The sequence below is a fragment of the Manihot esculenta genome, chromosome 14 (genome assembly GCF_001659605.2).
Source record: "Manihot esculenta cultivar AM560-2 chromosome 14, M.esculenta_v8, whole genome shotgun sequence".
In the NCBI taxonomy this organism is placed as follows: domain Eukaryota; kingdom Viridiplantae; phylum Streptophyta; class Magnoliopsida; order Malpighiales; family Euphorbiaceae; genus Manihot; species Manihot esculenta.
In genome coordinates this window covers 1,702,003-1,722,439 of record NC_035174.2, presented here as the reverse complement: position 1 = coordinate 1,722,439, position 20,437 = coordinate 1,702,003, and the positions used below count along the sequence as shown (strand labels likewise).

General features: G+C 33.6%; 2 protein-coding genes across 6 annotated transcripts; both read right to left on the bottom strand.

Moving 5' to 3' along the window:
* Positions 1-1,645: 1,645 nt before the first annotated feature.
* Positions 1,646-10,897, bottom strand: LOC110599949 (histone-lysine N-methyltransferase ATX4). 3 transcript variants are annotated; one of them, XM_021736592.2, is made up of 23 exons: positions 9,461-10,896; positions 9,306-9,361; positions 9,007-9,220; positions 7,966-8,094; positions 7,787-7,855; positions 7,619-7,687; positions 7,433-7,524; positions 7,238-7,330; positions 6,639-6,774; positions 6,452-6,554; positions 6,266-6,365; positions 5,618-5,742; positions 5,107-5,252; positions 4,582-4,686; positions 4,351-4,415; positions 3,964-4,177; positions 3,471-3,557; positions 3,312-3,368; positions 3,135-3,224; positions 2,696-2,782; positions 2,354-2,428; positions 2,033-2,133; positions 1,646-1,937 (listed from the first exon to the last, which is right to left on the bottom strand). In XM_021736592.2, the coding sequence occupies exons 1-23, from the start codon at positions 10,406-10,408 to the stop codon at positions 1,847-1,849; spliced, it is 3,252 nt and encodes a 1,083-aa protein (XP_021592284.1). In that variant the 5' UTR covers positions 10,409-10,896; the 3' UTR covers positions 1,646-1,846. The 3 variants fall into 3 exon arrangements, with proteins under 3 accessions (XP_021592284.1, XP_021592283.1, XP_021592285.1); XM_021736591.2 differs by having other exon boundaries at positions 3,312-3,557; positions 9,461-10,897; XM_021736593.2 differs by lacking the exon at positions 7,966-8,094 and having other exon boundaries at positions 3,312-3,557; positions 9,461-10,897.
* A 2,068-nt stretch (positions 10,898-12,965) lies between these two features.
* Positions 12,966-16,885, bottom strand: LOC110630687 (zinc finger protein CO3). 3 transcript variants are annotated; one of them, XM_021778230.2, is made up of 4 exons: positions 16,574-16,885; positions 14,474-14,980; positions 13,623-13,721; positions 12,966-13,406 (listed from the first exon to the last, which is right to left on the bottom strand). In XM_021778230.2, the coding sequence occupies exons 1-4, from the start codon at positions 16,676-16,678 to the stop codon at positions 13,314-13,316; spliced, it is 804 nt and encodes a 267-aa protein (XP_021633922.1). In that variant the 5' UTR covers positions 16,679-16,885; the 3' UTR covers positions 12,966-13,313. The 3 variants fall into 3 exon arrangements, with proteins under 3 accessions (XP_021633922.1, XP_021633923.1, XP_021633924.1); XM_021778231.2 differs by having other exon boundaries at positions 13,623-13,769; positions 16,574-16,884; XM_021778232.2 differs by lacking the exon at positions 16,574-16,885 and adding an exon at positions 15,557-15,701 and having other exon boundaries at positions 13,623-13,769.
* Between the last annotated feature and the right edge of the window lie 3,552 nt (positions 16,886-20,437).

Below are 20,437 nucleotides of genomic sequence, written 5' to 3'. Positions count from 1 at the left end.
ATTTGATATAATACTTCTTTCCTTTTTTTTTTTTTTTTTTTAATCATTAAAAATCAACCTACTGTTAAAAGCAGTCTATGTTATAATTACTTTTTTTTTTTGACAAGAATTTTCATTTGCTGTAATCAGTCTATGGCTGATTCATAAGGTAAAAGACTGATAAATTATGTATAAGAGAAATTAAATTTATAAGTATAAAATTAGTTGTTTAAAAATTTTGATTAACTAGTTCCTTATTTCTGTCCAAATTCAGTGTAGTTCTATGTCTATTTAGGAATTAAATCTGAAAGAAAATTTAATACGGTGTCAGTTCCTTTCAGATTCTTGATTTCTTAATTTTGGCATGAATTGGTATGATTTCAATTTAATTTTCTAATCTTTAAATTATTATATAGTTATTTTGATATATAAATATAAATATAAATATATTGAATGTGTATAATATATCTAACAAATCATATATTATACACTTTCAATATAACCATTGTATTTACAAAATTGTTGTACTTTTAAATGCGATAATTACTTTTTTTTTTTATTTTGTATTGCAATCAATAAGTTTTTTAAAAATTATTTTTATAAGAATTCCTGTTTATTGCTATGGCTGATTCACAAGGTAAAAGTAAGATAAAATTATCAAATTGAATAAATAGCTATGAGAGAATTTAAATTTATAAATAAGAATTTCTTTTATGCTAAAAAAAATTTCTTTTTTTCAATTCAAAAGCCCATTTTATCAGTATAATATTAGTTATTTAAAATATTTGATTAAGTAGCTGTTCTGATTCAATGTGGTTTTAATTTCAATTTAGTATTTATTTAGAAATTGAAACCAAATAAAAAATTTAATATAATTTCAGTTTCTTTCAAATTCGTTTGGTTCTCCGTTTCTTACTTTTGGTAAAGATTCAATTTAATTTTCTGATTCAATTCAATTTAATAAGTTTATTTTTTTAAAAAAATTCTTTGCTCCCAGTTTCTTACTTTTGGTAAAGATTCAATTTAATTTTTTGATTCAATTAAATTTAATAAGTTTATTTTTTTAAAAAAAATTATTTGCTCCACTGATGTTTCTGTGTTCTTATCATTTGCCAAATTGAATTCAAATATATTTCTTCAAAACAATTAATGTAAATTTTGAAACTTAAATATATTTATAAATTGTTTTAAACAATCATTACACTAATTTTCAGATTAACTCTCAATGGAATCAATTCATTTACAAGAAATGGTACTGACAATATCGGATGTTCATCAATAAGAAAAAAGGAAACAAAGAGCCCATATCGTTATCAACTGTGATCCCTTTCTCTGATTATTATTATTATTATTTTAATTATTAATCAAGTCATATTTAAATTCAATCCTTTGTGAGAGATACTATCAAATTCTTGAAGAAGAGGGTGCTGGCCTCTCAACTCTTGAAGACTTGAAGCTTCGTAATGTCAACGTTATTTTCTTCATATTCTATATTTATCTGAGTGTACCCGTTTTTCTCAATTGTAATTTTTTTTTGAAGCGAATGGAAAGTCAGTCTTATTTCAGAATTTCCAAGTGAATGGTTGGCTCTTTAAGTGAAACTCACACAAACAATGAAAATGGTTAGCCTTATAATTATAAGAGAATGAAGGTGTGTGTCCATAAATTTACACAAAATGCCTGAATCAAAACAGCAGGCAAACCTATAAAATTTATTAAGCTCAAAGATTGTCTACAGGGAGTAAGAAGGCTAAAAAAAAGAAAAATTACACTTTCCAGGACAAATTTTGTATGACTCAGGTCCCGTAGCTTTGGGATTGGGTTAGTGCTCCTTGCGGAGAAACAATGAATGTGCTATGTGTATAACCTAATTCATGAATTTCCGGCAATTTGGAGCTTTACATAAACAGGGTACTTTGAATTCATCAGGTTCATCAGGATCAAACAAGTAATCATACCTGCCACAAAATTAGTAGACAACAATGAACTTAAAAGAGTTTAGAATATCATCAACTCCAAATTTTTAAGAGAGAGCAACAGAGAGAGGAGATACGTTAGCTCATCACCGGCAGATACATTTGTCTTAGCAATAAGAACTATACGGCTTTCATCGTCACCCACACTCATGATCCTTGCATAGCAATTCGGCATACACTGTATCAAGGACAAAATTCAATACTGACCTTCAAACCGCAATATGAAATTGAAAAGGTCCTAAGCGTTTAACATGAGGATTTCAAAGTTTATCTTAATATGTTGTGTAGCATGAAATTATACACATAGGAGACAGCAGGAGCAGAATGCAGGAACTGAGAATATCTCCCTCCAAAGATGGGAGATAAAAGAAATATGATGTTTATTAAGTACAACTCACCGAGTGGTTTATTAAGCGTGCAATGTTTCCTTTGTCGGTGGCATCTACCACTACCTCTTCACTGATCTTGAAAAGCTGCAGAGGAGAAGCATATCACAATTTAGTCCTGAGCCTGAGTGGAAAAAAGCTAGAAGGAAGGAAGGAAGACAGGCAAAAACTGCAGACAGAATCAATATTTTAAGCAAATTCAATTAAGAACAATCCTTGCAATAACTTTTAACACCAGACTGGTCTCAATCCATCCGGTGCGTACCTCCCCAGGTTCTACAATGCCAGGTTGCAGTAACATGAATTGCTTGAATATCATAGGTGTAATTCAAAAAGAAAAAATTGTAAACTCACGTAGCAGTCTTTGCCTTCTACCCGGTAGCGTGCCTCCCTAAGATCTGCAACACTGCGTCTCACCTGTTCACCACGATATTCAAGGACCTGGAGACGAGTACATGCTTGTTAATATCACACCCACAGACATGGGCACACCCTTGTACACAGTTTATTTCATAAAGCAAAACATTGCCTTCTGATAGGTCAGGCTCTCAAGATAAGACGCAGCATGAGTATGGACATGCAAACAGACACCATTTCATATGGGCACATCTCACATTTATTTTGCATGCATAATCCATTTGTTAAAATATCAAAACTTTCAAGGATGTCTCACGGGAAAGAATGATGCCAGTGTGCTTTTCATACCACCATTCTATTATATTTTTACGAGAGAAATGTTTCTTATAAGCACCTAAGCAGGAAAATTTTGAGAGTTTCAGATGAAATAACACACCATTTCTCCTTCTTGAATGTTTCTCCGTGCAAAAAGGCCCCATCCATGTATCCCAGATCTACCAAAGCAAACCCGATCATTTTCAGTTCTCTGGGGTCACATTCACAAAAAGCAACAGTTAGACGAATAATATAGAAAGCAACATTTTAATGAAAAGAAACAAGGATGGGGATTTGCCTGCAAGTGGTAAAGCCTTTCTCTGAAAGAACAAAAACTTTTAGGCTCCTCAACTACCTGCCAAGCAAGAACTACCATATTGGTTACTCTTTCCAGATAAGGTACAAAAACATAACAATCCCATATGAAATTGAAAGAGGCAGAAAACAGAAACTTTACTCTGAATGCATTCAAACTCTGTATTACGCCTAACGGATGATGACAAGGCCCAGTCAGTCGGTGGGAAATGGCCTCTTCTTCTGTTCTCTACCAAACCAAAAAATTGGAGGGGAAGTTAAATCTTCAAAGCCAGCTTTTGATGATGTGATTTTTTGGAAAGCAGACACAGCAACTTTAGAAAAACAAACTTATCTATCAGGTATATTCTTTCAGCTTTTACAATTTAAGTCCACAGATCAACTTACATAATATGAATTGTAGACCAGTTGCCTAACATGGTGCATGTGTTTCCCTTTGATAATTAAACTAGATGTTACCAATCCCAATTAGTTTGACCCGAGTTTAGTTGAGTTGAATTGAGTAGTCCAACCCAATAAAGAAAACCCAGATACCTTTATACAATTCAATGTAAAAAAATCTATATTTATTGGGGAGGAGAAAGGTAATATATTGACATAATCTTAAAAAGACTGTAAAACTCTTATGCAGGTACCTTCTTATTGTTGTTTACTCTTTTAAAGACCCGACATCTTGCAGCAGAGTGTGCCTCAACCTCGACAGTTTCTTCTGTTGACAATTCTTCAAGTTTTGCTCTGTTAGAAGAGATTAATCTTGTACCAGCCCTCTTCTTATTTTGAATAAGGCTCTTGGCAGAAATCACCCCAAGAGGAGTCTGAATGATCAAAACTGTATCTGGATTTGGAGCCCTACACCAGAAATAGAACTGTGAAGACACAGAATATATATGTAGATTAAACACTGTATGTGCCTTGATAAATATGAAAGTCACCCTACTGACATTAAGACATATGTAAACTCTAAATGCAAAGAAGTGAAGGAATTGTGATTAGCTTCAAGAAAACAAATCAGAACTCTATACCTGTGATATGCACAATATGAAACCATTTTTGTGGTCTGTCTCCCATTTTTCTCCAAGCAATGCAACTGCAAGTTAGACAACATAGATAACATCATCATAAACTGGAAAAATAGATCAACATATGGTTCATCCACATATAAAAGCCAAATGACCAATAGTGCATTTCTTGCTTATGTCCGAGGCACAAAAACTAAGAACAGGTTCTGCAAACAGACAACTCAAATAACTCACCTCCATACGATACCCTGCCCTCGAAGCACACATTGCATGGTAATAAGTGGAACACTTGCAACATTGAGTACAAGAACCATGAATCTGCTTACAGATGACACAAATCTGCAGTTCATGCCAATAAAACAAGTTGAGATTGCATACTAAATTTTCATCCATTGCCAAAGAGTAGAGTTAGAATAATAAATCTCAAGACAAGAGTGGAAAAGGAAGGCAACTCATGAATGACAGTGACATGATGCAATAAAACCTCTGTAGGCTATTGCAAAATTAGTAGATAATGCATCTCACATATTTTTCAGTTGTCTAAAGAGACAAAAGAGCTTCAACCAGTTAAAAAAAAGGCGAAAGTATCAAGTGCAGAAACACCATCTTCAATTTATGTATGATATATTTTAATGGACCAATTAGAATAATGTTTCAGTACCGGCTCCAGACATGATTTTTTAAAAAAAAAACGTCTGAATTTATACTAAGTCCACATCAAAAGTTGCAAAATAGTGCTGAAAAAAATGAATACTCTACCTTTACAAAAGAATTTGAAGGGATACTTAAGATCCCAAGAGCAGGTTCCATCTTTTCATCACTTGCGAAGGAGACTTCAGGTTGAAACCAAGCACATGTAACATGAACCCATAGGGTCTCAACATCAGTTGGCTTTAGAGCACCACCTAACAATAATTTGAAAAAAAAAAATTCAGAACAAAAAGTAACATGAAAACCAAGTGTAGAAACTTTTATGAATGGATATAAATATTCATGGTTGGTAATTAAGTCAATTTGACAGTCAATAGGCAAATTCAGAGCAGTGCAGGAGCCCTGAAAAATCATTAAGGGTAAAGGAAAGCTCTTACATACATGCAATGTCATTCCTCCAAATTGGCTTGAACTCAAATTTTAAGGAAATTCTATATTTGCTGGCTAAAAGAAACACGGTGTATATGGTTTGTGACCTGCCAATTGTCTCTTTGTAGTAATAATTTCCCTATCTTTATACCCATATTGTAAGTTAACATAAATAAACAGAACAACCAACCTTTTACAGGACAAAGGCAGCACTCCCGCTTAACATCAGGGGTTTCACATGCTTTGCAAACCCATGACGTGAAGTCCTGCACATTCCTTGCTCCATAGCATTCTTGATGAACAGCTATCTGACACCTGGAAAATGTAAAAGAAATCTGCCATATTATGCAATACAATTCGATAAAATGTCTAGCCCAGAAAAAGAAAGCTCAGGAGGGTGAACTGAAGAGGTAAGATGAACAAGCAGCAAACATCTGTGTCTATTTTTATTCTTTTCCAAATAATGATGAAAGGGAGATCTACCACTGAGACTTCATTCAGCAGACTGCCCTGCGCAAGTATAACTAAGAGCAGGCTATTCTTACAAGGACATCACTTCAAAGCTCACAGCAAATGAACATACAACAAAAGATAAAAACAAAGAAAAGTATGATTATAGCATTCTAACTTCCTAAAATAGTATGTTTAAAGCATTCAAATCACTCTGAATTCTTTCGCTTTTTTTAAACTAAGGTTATCCTCAACATACCTTCTTTGTGGCATAATAACATGTCTGATTTCAATGCCTTTTACAGCAAAATACTGTATAGGTTAACATAGTGTTTCATCCATATAATATAAGCTCAGACTAAGTATGGTAATCATCCCTATGTGATACCTGTTGCAGATAATAATTTTGTTGTAGTCCCAATCTTCAACCCATCTACATACAGCACAACGTTCTGTTGTCCATTTTGCATAAACAGGTTCATATTTCTCTGACATGAAAATGATGACAATAAATAAGTTCATTCAACAGTGAGAAATTAGACGGTAGAATGCTACGCATGAAAAAGAAATATACCTTGTAAAAATATAAGCAACTTCTGCTTCCTTTCTTTAATGGAAGGTCGCTTTGGAGGTTTGGTAGAAACAGCACGTGCATGATACTCTGCTAACTGCATCATCTGCAAATTCATAAGAGAATATATTGGAAAATGAACTTTACATAAAGTGGCAAGCCAAAGAAATAGAAGATGATGGACACAAACCCATTGTTCTAGTGGCAGCAAGGAACCTTTCACCCTAATACTGGTCCTCCAATTTTTAATTTTGGAACCTGTATGGCGTTCCCATTCACTAAGTGCTAGCTTTTGCGGTCCACAAGACCCACATTTGCACACAACCCTTGAAAAAAAAGACACACATAAATGACTGAAATGAAACTTTTCAGAACTTCAAGCAAAGAAGCAGAAAAAGAAAGTGAAAGAGTAAAATCAAAATCTCTCACCCATAGAGAAAATAAGAAAGATGGCCATCTCCCAAAATCACATGAAAAAAAAAATCATTTTTCTCTTTTTTATGCACATAAACGTGAGCAAATCATGAAACAATTAATACATATTTAACTGAATTTACATCATTTATTACTTGTGAGCAGATAAAAGGTTTTCATGTGATAACCGATAAGCCGATTGTTAAATTATGAATCTGTTACTCTGCAATTTCATAACCTAAAATAGTCTGCCACAATTAATTGGCTATTTACTTTGTAAAATAAGTAAATATAGGAATAATACATCAAAAAGATTGCCATATGTGAAAGGTCGCACGAAAGAGAAGATGACTTTGAAGCTATATTTTTCCTTACAAGTGAAGGCTAGGGAAATATATCCCTTCCACCCCTGAGCAGAAAACAGCAACTTTGTTGGGCAGCGTTGGTTGACCATTACTTCTGTTCAATCTGTAACATTCAAAACATTAGATATATTCATTAAGCAACACCAATTAACAATTTTATATTTCTAACCAGTAGTTATAAAAATAAAATTTAAAAAAAACTCACTTGGATTTTGTCTGCCCTTTCTCTGAGTCAGACAATTCAAAATTAAATTTTGCTTTGCAAGTAGGGCAGTAATAATCAGTGCCTTCAAGATCCTACAAGTATAAAAGATTGGTCAAATTGATACGTTAAATTCCATTTATGCAGCAGAATGATGTATGATATGACATATTAAGTATGATGACGTACCTTAAAACGGTTGTTGGAAATTTTGTCACACTCTGCATGGACCCAAACCTTACAACCATCACAACGCACCTAATAGCAAGGATATTCAAGAAAAACAATTAAAAAGAGGTACATTATATTCAGGAGAAAAAATAAATAAATCCTAGAATAACTTCTGGTTCAACTCACCCAGCTCCCACTTTCAGAATGATTCCAAATCTTCTTGCATATACCACAATAATGATTTGATTTTGTTAACTGCAGTAACAAATTAGGCACTTGTAAAGAATAGAAGACATCCAACATAATGGAGTTTTAACTATATAAGACAAAAACTTGTCATGGGTAAAATAACGGGTGATACCAACCCTGGCACATGTTTTGCATAACAATTGGCCTCCGGGAGCCAACGTCTTCATCTTCTTTGACAATTTTAGAGGAAGGCTCATACCACAACCTCCACAGGGCCGGAAGCCTTTACTATTCCCAAATATATCCTATACCATAAAAACCAAATTTGATGAACTCAGAATACAACGATCGGATCTTACTGTCCACACTGTCATAGGTTCCCTCACAGAAGAAAATGAAGACAAAAAGTAGCACCAGTTCAAATTGAGTGACCTTTGTTGTTCAGCAACCAATGGATTAGCTAAGTTAAAAATATTAAGGACACGTTCTAATAAGGAAGAGTGAAAAAGGAAAATTTGAATATTAAAGATGTGCTGTTTTTAAGGGGCTTCATTCTCAAATGCAAAACAGAAAACAGAAGACAGAAACTCAGGCTGTCTGTGCAAATGAGTTACTTCTAGGAATAGATTTTCCAGGGAAAATTAAGAAAAAATGTATTGATGAAAAGTGGGTTTAAACATAATTCCTACACTGCCGTGCACTACTTTCTAGGCCTCTAGCTGGGACTGCTTCGAGGTGCTTCCGCTTCCCCCATTCCACCGAAAAAACAAAAAGATTCCAGCTTTGGCAGGTGAATGTTTGGAAATGCCCCACTGGTTGGAGCCCGAACAACCAAAAATACCATTGGGTATTGCCCTCCTCTAGATTCTAATTCTTCAGCAACAAAATAAGTAACATTTTTAATTCACTTAGTAGCTGTGCAAAATTACTACAGAATTTAATGACAGTAGACAAATGTATTATTTTGGCGCACACTGGGTTTTGCTGTCATCCATATATTTAAGTTCAGCATTTGATGTCCATACAAGTATAACTTCCCTATTACCAGCATGATAAAGTCTATCAGTATCATTCTACAAACAAGGGAACAAAATCTATACACTTCACGATTCAGGGACCCTTTTACTATAAGGAGAAGACGAAAGTTTCCTGAGGATTTTGAGTGTGAGAAAATTTAAGGAACAATAGATAGACAAAGTTATAATAAGAAAACTTGCCAGGGTTGGAGAGTGACCGTCCTGATCTTGGTTGGAACCAGTAGCCTCTTGAAGCCATCTAAAAACAGATTCATCGTAAGTTGCATTCCCAGCTGCCAAGTTTATATCCTGTATCAACTTCTCTGTGAACCCCTGTTCTGCCAGAAATGCCTCCTCAATTGCCATCTGGAAATTGCCAGGCTTACAGTCCATCAATTCAGACTGCTTGTGAAATCTACATGAAGTAAAACCTGAGTTAAAAAACATGAATCTTAAGCTAACAAGTCGATAACAAATAAAAACAGTGACAAGAAACACACCTGTCTACATAATCTGTAAATGGAAAGATCATCCCCCGTCTAATCCAAGCATAATCCTGCCGTTACCAATCAAAGCGGTATATTAATGGTCACAAACTTCCAAAAGTAATACTATAAACAATCCATTCTCTATAAAGGAAGCAGTTCATTCATACCCTCTGATTCTCATTCACAGAGTTGGCAAAAAACATAACACAAGCAGCATCAGGTATGCAGGATCTCAAAACCAGCTCTGGCGCCTGCGTCATTGGATCAATCACAATGGCTGGCCAAAATGGGTCCTTCTTCCCCGACTTCGCCCACACTATGTCACCCGAATAAAAATCCTCTGGCCCATACAACCCATCCTTCCTCTCTGGCCTCTCCAAGCTGCTTAAGTCTAGAACTGCACACTTCTCATCTTCCATCAACTGCTCATGCAGTGAAGTGAGCGTACTGCGTGAACTCAAGTACTTCTTAAACCCCATTTCTCCTCCATCTTCTTCCTCACACAATGTTGCATATTTACGAGACTTGTATCCAATTCTCTCCTCGGTTCTCTGTTTCTTCACATTATTAGAGCATGTTTTTGGTGTTCGGAAACTGAATTTATCCCTATCTTTATCCCTCCTAATCGTATTGTTGTCACATTGCGTATCGTCATCGAAACTATAATCACGCAAGCTAGTCTTGCTCTCTTTTCTCCAGTTCTCAATAACTGAATCGTTAAACCGTGAAGGGAGTACCTGAACCCGCCCTCTGGACGTCCGCACAAGTGGGGGACGTGAGACCTCCACTGTCCTATTATTTGCTCTCGTTGAATCTCGACCCTTGGGTTTAGGCTCCGACTCCACTTCACCTGGAGGGGAGCAGGACACTTCGGAGCACCACGAAGCAGCAAATCCCTTGTCGGAATCCACGTTGGAGGATCCGAGGATCCCATGAAAGCCAACTGGAATTATGCCGGCCGCAACCTCACCGAGAAGGTTAAGGGGATAATAACCTTTTAATTTCCGTTTCTTCCTAGCCGAAGCTGCGCTATCGTCGTCTTCACCCGCCGAGTCACCAAGCTTGCAGCGTTTAAGACTCGGCATTTGGGATTTCAAGTTGCGCTTGATTATCATTGTGGAGAATAGAAAGAAAGATAGAGAGACAGAAGGAAAAAAGAAAGGAAAGAAAAAATAATAATAATAAGGTTGAGAAAAACAATGACCTCGTGAATCAAATTTAGCAACTCAAAATCCAAATTTGACTAAACAAACCCGCATAATTTCACATAAAAACCCCCAATTCTGAAAGTACCAGTAAAACCCTAATTGAAAAGGCCAATCTTGAGCAAAGACAAATCAGAAGGACATAATAGATAAGTCGTATTTTACCCCGAAGAACAAACAGAGAGACAACGAGATTAGAATGAAGCAGAAGAAACTATCTACGAGAGAGAATTCCCATATATTAAAATCCCAAAAAGAAGCAAGAGAAGAGGTCGAAAAATTGCAGAGGGCAGCACAGGAAAGAAGGAACAGAGATCTAATTCGAAGGAGAGCGCTTTCTCTCTCTAAAAAATATATATATATATTTGTTTCTCTCTCTAACAGCTTCACAGAGTAGAGAAAGAAAGGATATTATTATTATTTTTTTTTTTTTATTATAACAAATTGTGGATGTCTTCATCCATTTATCTAATAATAATTATTGATAAAATAAATTTTACATTTTGAAAAAATTAAATTATGATAAAACTTCCTAAATTGCAATGCCTAAACCATCGTCTGGAATTTTATTTTCCCACTTTCTAGAGAGAGAGAGAGGTTTGGGCGTTATCTAAATTGTGTTACGTGTGTTTTTAAAGCTGAAATATTTATCATCCTAACTTGCTTTGGCGAGCTCTGCAAATGCGGTGGATACATCATGCATTGGAGAAGATTTTAGTTTTCGTGTAGGGAAATTTTGATTTTTTGAAGCTTGTTTGTTGGAAAATGGCTAATGGGTACCACGGGTTCCAGCTTCCAAGAATGTTGGAACTCTATGTCGTTAAAAAAAATGGTTGCTTGATTTGCTATTCAAGCAAGCCTGCAAATTCGAAGGCAGAAATGCGACAACATTTGGCTTTTTTGCTGGGCGAGGGTATAGTCTGAGAGTTGGGTGCTTCGAGTATTGGTTCCTCATGGGATGAATGTATTTGAAATTTTATTTTTGGCATGCGTCACCATGGAGACAATAATTTTTCCCACCATTTTTCGTGGAGGGTTGTTTTCGGAATTAATGGGCTGGGCTACTGGTCTAGTAGGAATTTTATTATTTCAATTTTATATTTTTATTTATTTTTAATTGAACAATGGACGTTTACTGAATTTCCGATTGTACTTGATAAATGGGTATTTCTGAATTAAAATGGTGGGCACTTGGTAGGCACTCCTACTCGTCTTCATGGCTTGGTGGGTTGTTTTTGAGTGTGATCTTTATGCAGAGATCATGGGGTTGAGGAATGATGATGAGGTGGGTCCCAAAGTAAAGAATAATAATAATAATAATAATAATAATAATTCTGCAAATTAAGATGGAAGAAAGGAAGTGGGTACCGGAATCCGGCGACAGAAGCGAGAAGCCGGGGTGACCAGAGGCGACAATAGAGAGTCTGAAGAAATTTTTAATTTTTTGTTGTACGCTTGGGGTCGGATGATGACGCTTGGAAATTGAAAAACTAGGGATCACCAGGGACTATTTACGAGTTTTGCTATTAGATGGGTATTTTTAGGTAGCTTGCAGCGATCGGTTTGACCAGTTGGGTACCTTTGCTTTAATGTTTATTATGTTTAATTTGTTATAAATATGTAGATATTATGTCACAGGTAAGAGCTCCTGTAGGCCTAGTAAGAGGAGATGAGGAAGATGATAGAGAGGGTGACCTAGGGACAAAACGGTCATTGAATAAAGATTACCAAAGAAGGGTTATTCCATTTGTTAATTTTCCAACCGGACCCGGTAAACTATCGAGTTTGGTAGCTGTGAAGCCGGCGACTGTGGAAGGCGAGGCTGAAGTTTCACCGATGAAGCTAGACTTTCTGCAGCTTTGAAGGGGGAAAATCTTGAATGAGCAGTGCAGTTTCGTATGTATTAATATTAAATCCTGATACAGATTTGCCAGGAAGTAGGAATAGCTGTTTCTGCTAAAAGATTGGGTAGGCCTCGTCAGATAGCAATCCCTTTACAAGCAATCATATAAACAAGAATCCCATGCACAGTCAATATCCTTGGTATAATCCAAGGAGATTGGAAATGAAACTCGGGGATGCCACGTGGCCCAACACCTGTCGGAACCAAGGACAAGGCAGAGATCAGAGTTGTCTTCCTGTCTATTTCAGGTTAATAAATGAGTGGTTTTAAAGTTTGCGTTTTGTTTGGGAGTCATCGTTAATCTGGCATCTCGACAGCGATTTAGGCAACTACATCATTCGCACTCCAAGAAACTGAAACAATCATTGTTATGGGATTACGTTTCTCCGTTTCCCACAAATCATTAGTTGACAAACCTAAAATACCAGCTTTCCCCAAGTCCGTACTTGTTTACTTAATTAAGAGACTAATGATACAAGGAACAAGATAAAATTAAAAGCTGCATTAGCAGGAATATTAATTACATGAGTCGGTATTTATATGTTCCTCAGTCACAGAAACAACTCAGAGTAAACGTTTCCATTTCATAAAAGAAAGGTGCCATGAACAGAAGGGATGGCCATTTCTCACACACACAAACTAGAGAAACTACAAGCAATGCCATATTCATATAACATATATTAACAAGTACAAATTTTCTGATTTCTGCTCGCTCTTTTTATTCCAGACAGCCCTATTTACAACTCTACTTGGCCATTGTGGTCGACTAAGAAGGTTATTATAGCGATAATAGCAACTTCTTAGCAGGAGCTTGGGGGTGGGGTTGGTTTATTTTACAATACTTGTTTAGCTTGCATATTTTCCAGCCTTATGTTACTCGACTATTTCTTTTCTTCCTGGATTAGTTAAAAGCTATTGCTTCTTGGAAACATCACAGTCTTCAGTCTTTGCAAACCTTCCTCGGATCCTTGGTTGACTGTCTGCTAGAGCCTTCCTGCAAGCATACTGAAACAGACATACATGATGAGTTGAATTTGTAATGTGGAAAGCTACTAAGAAAAGAATAAGGATTTCACACATCTCTCCTTGTAAAGCTGAAGAAGTAAATGTTCTAATATCTAACTTTTATATTTTAAGATAAAAGAGTAATAAATGACTAGTGATTTAAGTTTTGAAGGAATAAATAAATAAATCTGTCGAGATTATTCTTTGTTTGGTTACCTTGATTTTCCTGCCAAAATTCCTCTTTGTCTTCTTATTCCTGTACCTGGAGAGCTTTTCCCTACGGTCTTCAGCAGTACAGCTGCTGATAATGAATGGCTGATCAAGGGGAGAATGCATTAGGCCCATGTTTCCATTACCAAGAGTCTGTCAAAAGAACCCATTATCAATGATTCAGCCCCATCCTTTGGAAATGACTTCATCACAAAGCCATTCAAGCTTGGTGTTCAATCGCATAGAAATAATCGGCTAGAATCTGGTGGGTTATGCCAGACAAATGATAAAAGTGAAACAAAATAGAAATGAAAACAAAAGCAACAGACAATCATTTCATAAGAAATGACAATTTGTTTTTTACTGTAGTATACATTTTAAGTAGCAGAAGGAGGAGGAAAGTGTCAACTATCCTCTCAACACAAAGGTCTATCAAGGGTTAATCATGTTCCAAAAATAACAATGCGAGGCACAATGGAAGGTGTCTATAATGGATACAATTTTTTTTTAAAGAAAGGAAAAAAGCTATTTTATAAGTCCTTTAAGAAATCTATGGCAGGGCAGCAGCATTAACTTATAGCAGTATGGCTAAGTGTGTTGCAGTTCTTCAAAAATATGTTAGAAGACACGACAAAGGTACCAATCCATGTGCACCTACAGAATAAAGAACAGCTGCGCTATTGATTCTGACATGTAAATGTCTATACCCTACACATGTTCCCATCTAAAGAGACTCTAATAAAAGGGGAAAACCAAAATAATGCACTAGAAAATCCTATAATCGAAATATGTAGATGAATTAAGGAAGAAGAGTTGTAGCAGAACTGCAAAGCAAGAGAAAAGTGTTTCAGTCTGACCTTTATATCTCCCTCGCTATATGCCCTTCTCATCCCGTAAGCAGTTCCAAGATCCACTCCAGAAAATTCCAGAAAATTCGGCTTCACTGCAGCCCCTTGCACACAGTCCATTGAATTCAAGCATCCTGAGCTGATACTTTTTGGCAAGGGCGCATCAGGCAGGAAGTTGTTCTCTTGAACCTGGATTTCATCATTCTGCATGATGGGAATTTTGATATCCAGAATATCTAAGGTTGGTGTTTCTATGGCTGCTTTTTCCATGAGGTCCTTCTTGCACTCATAGAAAACCTCACTCAGCAGCTGTTCAGTTTCAATTGATTCAATATCCGCCACCTTTAGTCCTTGTGACGAGATGACATCTTCTCCACAGGTGATCATTGAAATAGCTGCAGTCATGGGATCAAGGCCCAAAAGTGGCTCCTCAATTATTGGTTCTGGAGCTTTGAAGAGATCCCCTTCTCCTCCCAGGTCATATTCTGATATGGTAGAGGTCTGATTTATGTTGCTCTACATTAAACAAGAAAGAAACCAACAAATTATGCAACATGAGAGAGTATGAAGTAAACATTATTAGAACTTCATCAATTATGTTAGCATCAGTATAATATAAGATTTCTAAAAAGGTGAGCAGTCAAATTCCATAACAAGTGCTATTTGAGAACATATATCTAGAGGACAGAAAGCGATCAGACACAACTGTACTGATCTGGAAGCTGCAAATATAAAAAGGAACCCACTTTAATACTCCAGTAGCATCAACCCACTTTAATGCCCCAGTGGCATCTAATCATTGTCTTTAATTGGAATACAAAAGATGAAGTTACTTGGATGAACTATCAAAGTATCAAGCATATGTTAAAGTTGAAACATCTCACAGGCTGTTAAACTCAAGACAAGTGAAACTCACAACATTTCAATTTCCCAATTTAACTTCTAAGATGTACCTTTTTGCTTATTTAAATAACTTTTAAGTTCAAATCTGGAATCAAGAGAATCATATATGACGCAAAACCTATTTTACCAAAGTCCAATCAAGAATTTGATCAAGCAAGATAAAAAAACAAACAAATTGAACTGAAAGACCTTTGAGAAAAATGCAAGATCCCATATATTTGGAACCAAGTTCCTTGAACCTAGCCAATCTAAGATGCATAAAGGGTTAAGGAGGATAATCTCATTTTGCACAAAAATCACCCGCTTTTAAAAAAAGCAGAGATATACAGCAAACTTTTGGAGGGTAATTTTATTATTATTATTTTTTTCATTTTCCCTAGTTTAGTTCCATACTGAAGAGAGAGAGAGAGAAGGTGGAGGGGAAAAGAAAAAGGTTTTAGGAAAAAAAAAACATAAATAGAAGTGGAGAATACTTTCCCTGTTTTGCTTTCCCTACTTTTTCCTTCTTTATGCCCCCCCAAAAATAAACAAGGACTGTTTCTTCTCTTATCAGCCTGCTAGTGGGTTCCAAGATAATCAAATAATAGAAAAGAAAAAAAAAAAATACTGGTTCGCATCACACAATTGGAGGAAATAGAAGAATGCTAAAAGAACATGGAACTTGTACATTACAATCATTTTCCTTTTTATTCTTCTCTATTCCAAGATCCAATAATGTAAAGATAGCATCTATTGTTTCCATTTTAGACCTATTTGTTTCTCAATAATGTTGAGAAAGTAAATAAACAAATAAAGGAAAACTAAAGAAAACCTAATCAAGTAAAACATAAAGCTTCCAAATTTAGACTTTTCCACCAGTTTCTCATCAACCAAACAGAGGGAGCAAAGCAAAGTGAATAAATAAATAAACAAAATCAAGAGTAAGAAAATTTAGATCCTGAAGATCGGAAATCGGACTCGCACCAAAAAAATTAATCAAAGAAAGAAAAAGCATTTTGAATTGGATTTCGTAGGGACATAGAGACATTTTCTGTCGCTCTACCCCATTTTTCTCGTAAACCAAACAGAGAGTGAAGTCGCAGTAACAATAGCTAAAACCCACATCAATAGCCATTAAAATGAATGCGGATCACTGAAATTAACAAAGAGAAAAGTATGTATGTGCATGCAAATATTAATAAAAAAATAAAAAAATAAAAAGAGTACCATTGATGCAATGGTCTTCTGATAATTGCAGTACTCTTCAAGTTGCTGAAAATCTTGAGAGAAATTCTGTATATAGGGAAGCAGGAGACCAGTATCTGCATACATTCTGTAAAGTTTGCACTCAATCTGTTTTTGAGAAGCAGAGAGCAAAGAGAAATCACCTCTTGGAAAAACAGAGCACAAGCAAAAAAGACACACTAAGCAGAAGAGCCAAAATGCAGAAAAGAGAGAGAAACAGAGAGCAGAGGAGACCGAGGAAATTGCTCAAGTGTTGGGCTTCCAATTGATTTGATTTAGGGGCTTAAGGCATGAGAGGAAAGAATTTATATATATATATTAAGGGTATTAAATCATTTATTTTTAAAAAAATAATGAAGATGACGTAATATATATTTCTTAATAAGAATAATAATAAGGAATTTCCCATGTCTACTACTATCAGGCACACTTTTTATTTTTTTTTTTGGCTTTTTTAAAATTATATAATTATATTTTTTTGTTGAAGTTTAAGATATTTTTATTTATTTATTAGTATTATTATTAATATAATATTGCAATTTGAAAAGTTAAGATGCACCAAGCTAAATCTGTGTGTGTTTGTGGTTTGGACAGTGATCATCACTCATTCACCATTCTATCAAATTGTCAGTGCCGGTCCCACGCGTTTCTCTCGAGGATTTAGGTATGCTCAGTTATTTTCTAAATATATTAATTAAAAATTAAATTTAATACTTTTATAAAAATAATAAATAATGGATTGATAATGTTCATTAGATTTCAAACGTTCTTAATCTCTTGATTTATGAGAGTTTCGGACATTTTTTCATTTAATATTTTTTTTTGGGAAGGACATTTTATTTTTATTAAAAATTAATTTTTTAATGGCTTGAAGTACCATTTTAGTATAAATTTTATGAAATTTCATCTAACCAAGTATTTAAAGATAATTCTTAAATGAATTCACAAAAATTTAAATTTAAGATATATTTTTTGTTAAATAAATTCATTTATATAAAAGAAAAACCTTGTCAAGTAATGAGTAAATTTTTTTATTAACTTAATTATCTATATTTATTTAATATGTATTAAAAAATATATTTTATTAATTTTAATAATAAATCAGTGATATATAACAGTGTAAGTAGATATTTTATTAAAAAGATAATTATAAATTTATTTTTGTAAAATATATGGAATAATTCAATATTTTATTAAAACTCGCACCAATTAGATTCCAATTCTCGGCTGCGTATGATTGAATCTGCTACAAATGTAGCATAATTCTCTCAATAGACTAACAACGGATATAGGGTTTCACCTTGTGGAATCTCATAAGTCAACTTTCGATCCCTCAAGCAACCAAAAGTCAACTTTTATCCCACGTATAAAGAAGCTAGTGCTTGCAGCACGAAATCTTCATCCTTTTTTTTTTTTTTTTTTTAATTATATTTTCCAGTCTTTAATAAGAAAAAATAGTTGTTAATAATATACATAAAAATGAGTGGGCGAAAGTTCTTTCTTTTCTATTGGTTTGTTTTTTCTATTCTTAAAAAAAAGTTGATATCAATCTAGATATTTCAAAATAAAGGAGGAAACTTAATTTTCCTCACCATCATAAATAGTATATATAATTGATGTTTTGATTTTGATCACGATCGTATAAATTTAAGTTAGTAAATAATTTTTTATCTAATAAAAATTGAAATTATTAGAATTTTATTTTCTTTTTTATTAGAATGTCGATGAGATAGTCTTGATATTATCGAAAAAAAGACTAATGCACGATTTTGCATTTTTTTAAACCATGAATATATGTTTTATTCCTTCTTGGTAGAGTGCTTAGTTTGGTTGTTCTTGAGTGAAATTTAGTGAGAATACAAGTTTGAGTTGTTAGCCTTCACACGGATTGCATTGATAGGAGGTCTTTGGGTGGATGATCCAGCTCTCCGTTTATTGATTAGGATTAATTATAATAAATTAAGTCTGGGATTTTTTTTTATAAGATATTTATTTATAATATTTTTAAATATTTAATAAAATTTAATATTTTTAAAATTAGTATAATTGAATAGTAAAAAAATATCATATTTTTAATATATATAAAAAAATAATATAGGCAGACGGAAAGAGTAATATTTAATTATTAAATTTTAAATTAATTATAAGATGATTATATAAGAGATTAAACATAAAATGAACACGTTGCAAGTGATGATTAATAATAAATGTGGGATTGATTTAACTTTGACATAAAATCTAATCTTTTTTTTTTCAAGTCATATCAAAGATTATTTCAGTTTTTAATTAATTCTGATTAAGACCTGAAAATCTATTGTTTTATTTTTCTTTAAGGTAAAAATAAATCCATACATTGAATAAAATTTGCAGTTTTAGTAATAAGCCTGTAATATAGTGTCCACTAATCCTTCTTCTGCCAGATTTTCATACCCCACCACCTGCTACTTAATTTAACAAATAATTATTATTACTTGAATAAGATTTGCAAATTATTTCAATATAATAATATATCCTTGGTGTTATAATTAAATGTTGGAATTTCTAGAAAAAAATGACAAACGCTATTTAATTAACTGTTTTTTATTTAATTTTTTGAAAAAAAATTCCTAATAAGTTCAATTATGTGTTTGTTTTTTTAAAAAAAAAGTCATGCAACTTGGCTCGACTTCATCAAATATGATTTTCTAAAATATAGTTTAATTTTAATTTTATTATAAGTTAATATATTTAGACTCTAGCATTGAAATATCTACTATAATATGAAAGTAAAAATTTCCAAGCCCTAATTAGATTAAATTATTTTTCTCTCTTCATAAATCAAATTGAATACTTAACTAAAATAATATTTTTATTGAAAAATTCAACCATTACATTCATTAAATATAAATAAAAAATTTAGAATTAATGAAATTAAATTTTTATAGATTAGAGTCCGTATGAACTGATAATATATTTCAATGTAGGTAAAAGGAAAGTGACTTCTCATCAGTCTTCAGAGCTCTAATGGAGTATTAGACTGATCCTATTGACAGTGATATTATATCCAATCAAATGTTATATATTAAATCAGCCCTACTAATTATCTCAAAATGACATGAGGTTACTGATTGTAGGGTCCCCTACCCGTGTTTAAATCTTCTCACAAAATTCGACATGGGAGATAAGCCACAAACCAAAAATCATATATATATATTTTTTTTCTGTAAGAAAAATAAATTAAAATATTAGCTGTAAAAGAGAGAAACAGAGAGACTGTGTGTTTCAATTTGTCAAAAATTATTCAAATTCTCTTTGAATGTAGTGAGAGCTATTCCTCTACATTGCAATTTGATTTGATTTGATTTTTATATTAATTAATATTTTTATTACATTACTTTTGTCATTGTGTCTAACTCAAAGCATAAAAGCCAAGGATTGAGGGTTGTACAATAAATGAAACATCATAAATCTTCATGTTTTTTATCCAATTATAGACTGACAGGCATTGGACTAATTCCATGATTGGTTCTTTTTAATAATTTAAAAATAAATAATATTGAATTTAATGGCTTAAAATCAAAAGAGAGAGAGAGAGAAGCATTAATGCAAAATTTAAAATGTGATATAATTATAATTGAGGTCCCATATATTTATAGTGTAGAAGAAAATTTAATGGGAGGAAAAGTTTGGGCTGTAAAGTGAGAAAAGGTGCAAAAGAATTTCAACCCAAAATGCCCCTTATTATTTTTTATTTAAAATAATATTATCAATAAATGAGTTGGGAAGAATGTCCACTTTGAGATGGCAACGGTCCAGTACCAAAAAAAAAAAAAAAAAAAGTGCAGAAAGAAAACCTTAAAATTCCCC

What these genes read in the sequence shown, in the direction of transcription:
- LOC110630687 (XM_021778231.2), bottom strand. Translation starts at nt 16,678, where the DNA reads ATGTATGCAGATACTGGTCTCCTGCTTCCCTATATACAGAATTTCTCT. An exon ending in ATAGCGAGGGAGATATAAAG is followed by an intron (nt 13,770 to 14,473) that starts GTCAGACTGAAA and finishes TTCTTTTGACAG; the next exon opens with ACTCTTGGTAATGGAAACAT. An exon ending in ATTTTGGCAGGAAAATCAAG is followed by an intron (nt 13,407 to 13,622) that starts GTAACCAAACAA and finishes TGTCTGTTTCAG; the next exon opens with TATGCTTGCAGGAAGGCTCT.
- LOC110599949 (XM_021736591.2), bottom strand. Translation starts at nt 10,408, where the DNA reads ATGATAATCAAGCGCAACTTGAAATCCCAAATGCCGAGTCTTAAACGC. An exon ending in AAAATTATTATCTGCAACAG is followed by an intron (nt 5,743 to 6,265) that starts GTATCACATAGG and finishes TACATTTTCCAG; the next exon opens with GTGTCAGATAGCTGTTCATC. An exon ending in CACGCTTAATAAACCACTCG is followed by an intron (nt 2,134 to 2,353) that starts GTGAGTTGTACT and finishes TCCTTGATACAG; the next exon opens with TGTATGCCGAATTGCTATGC.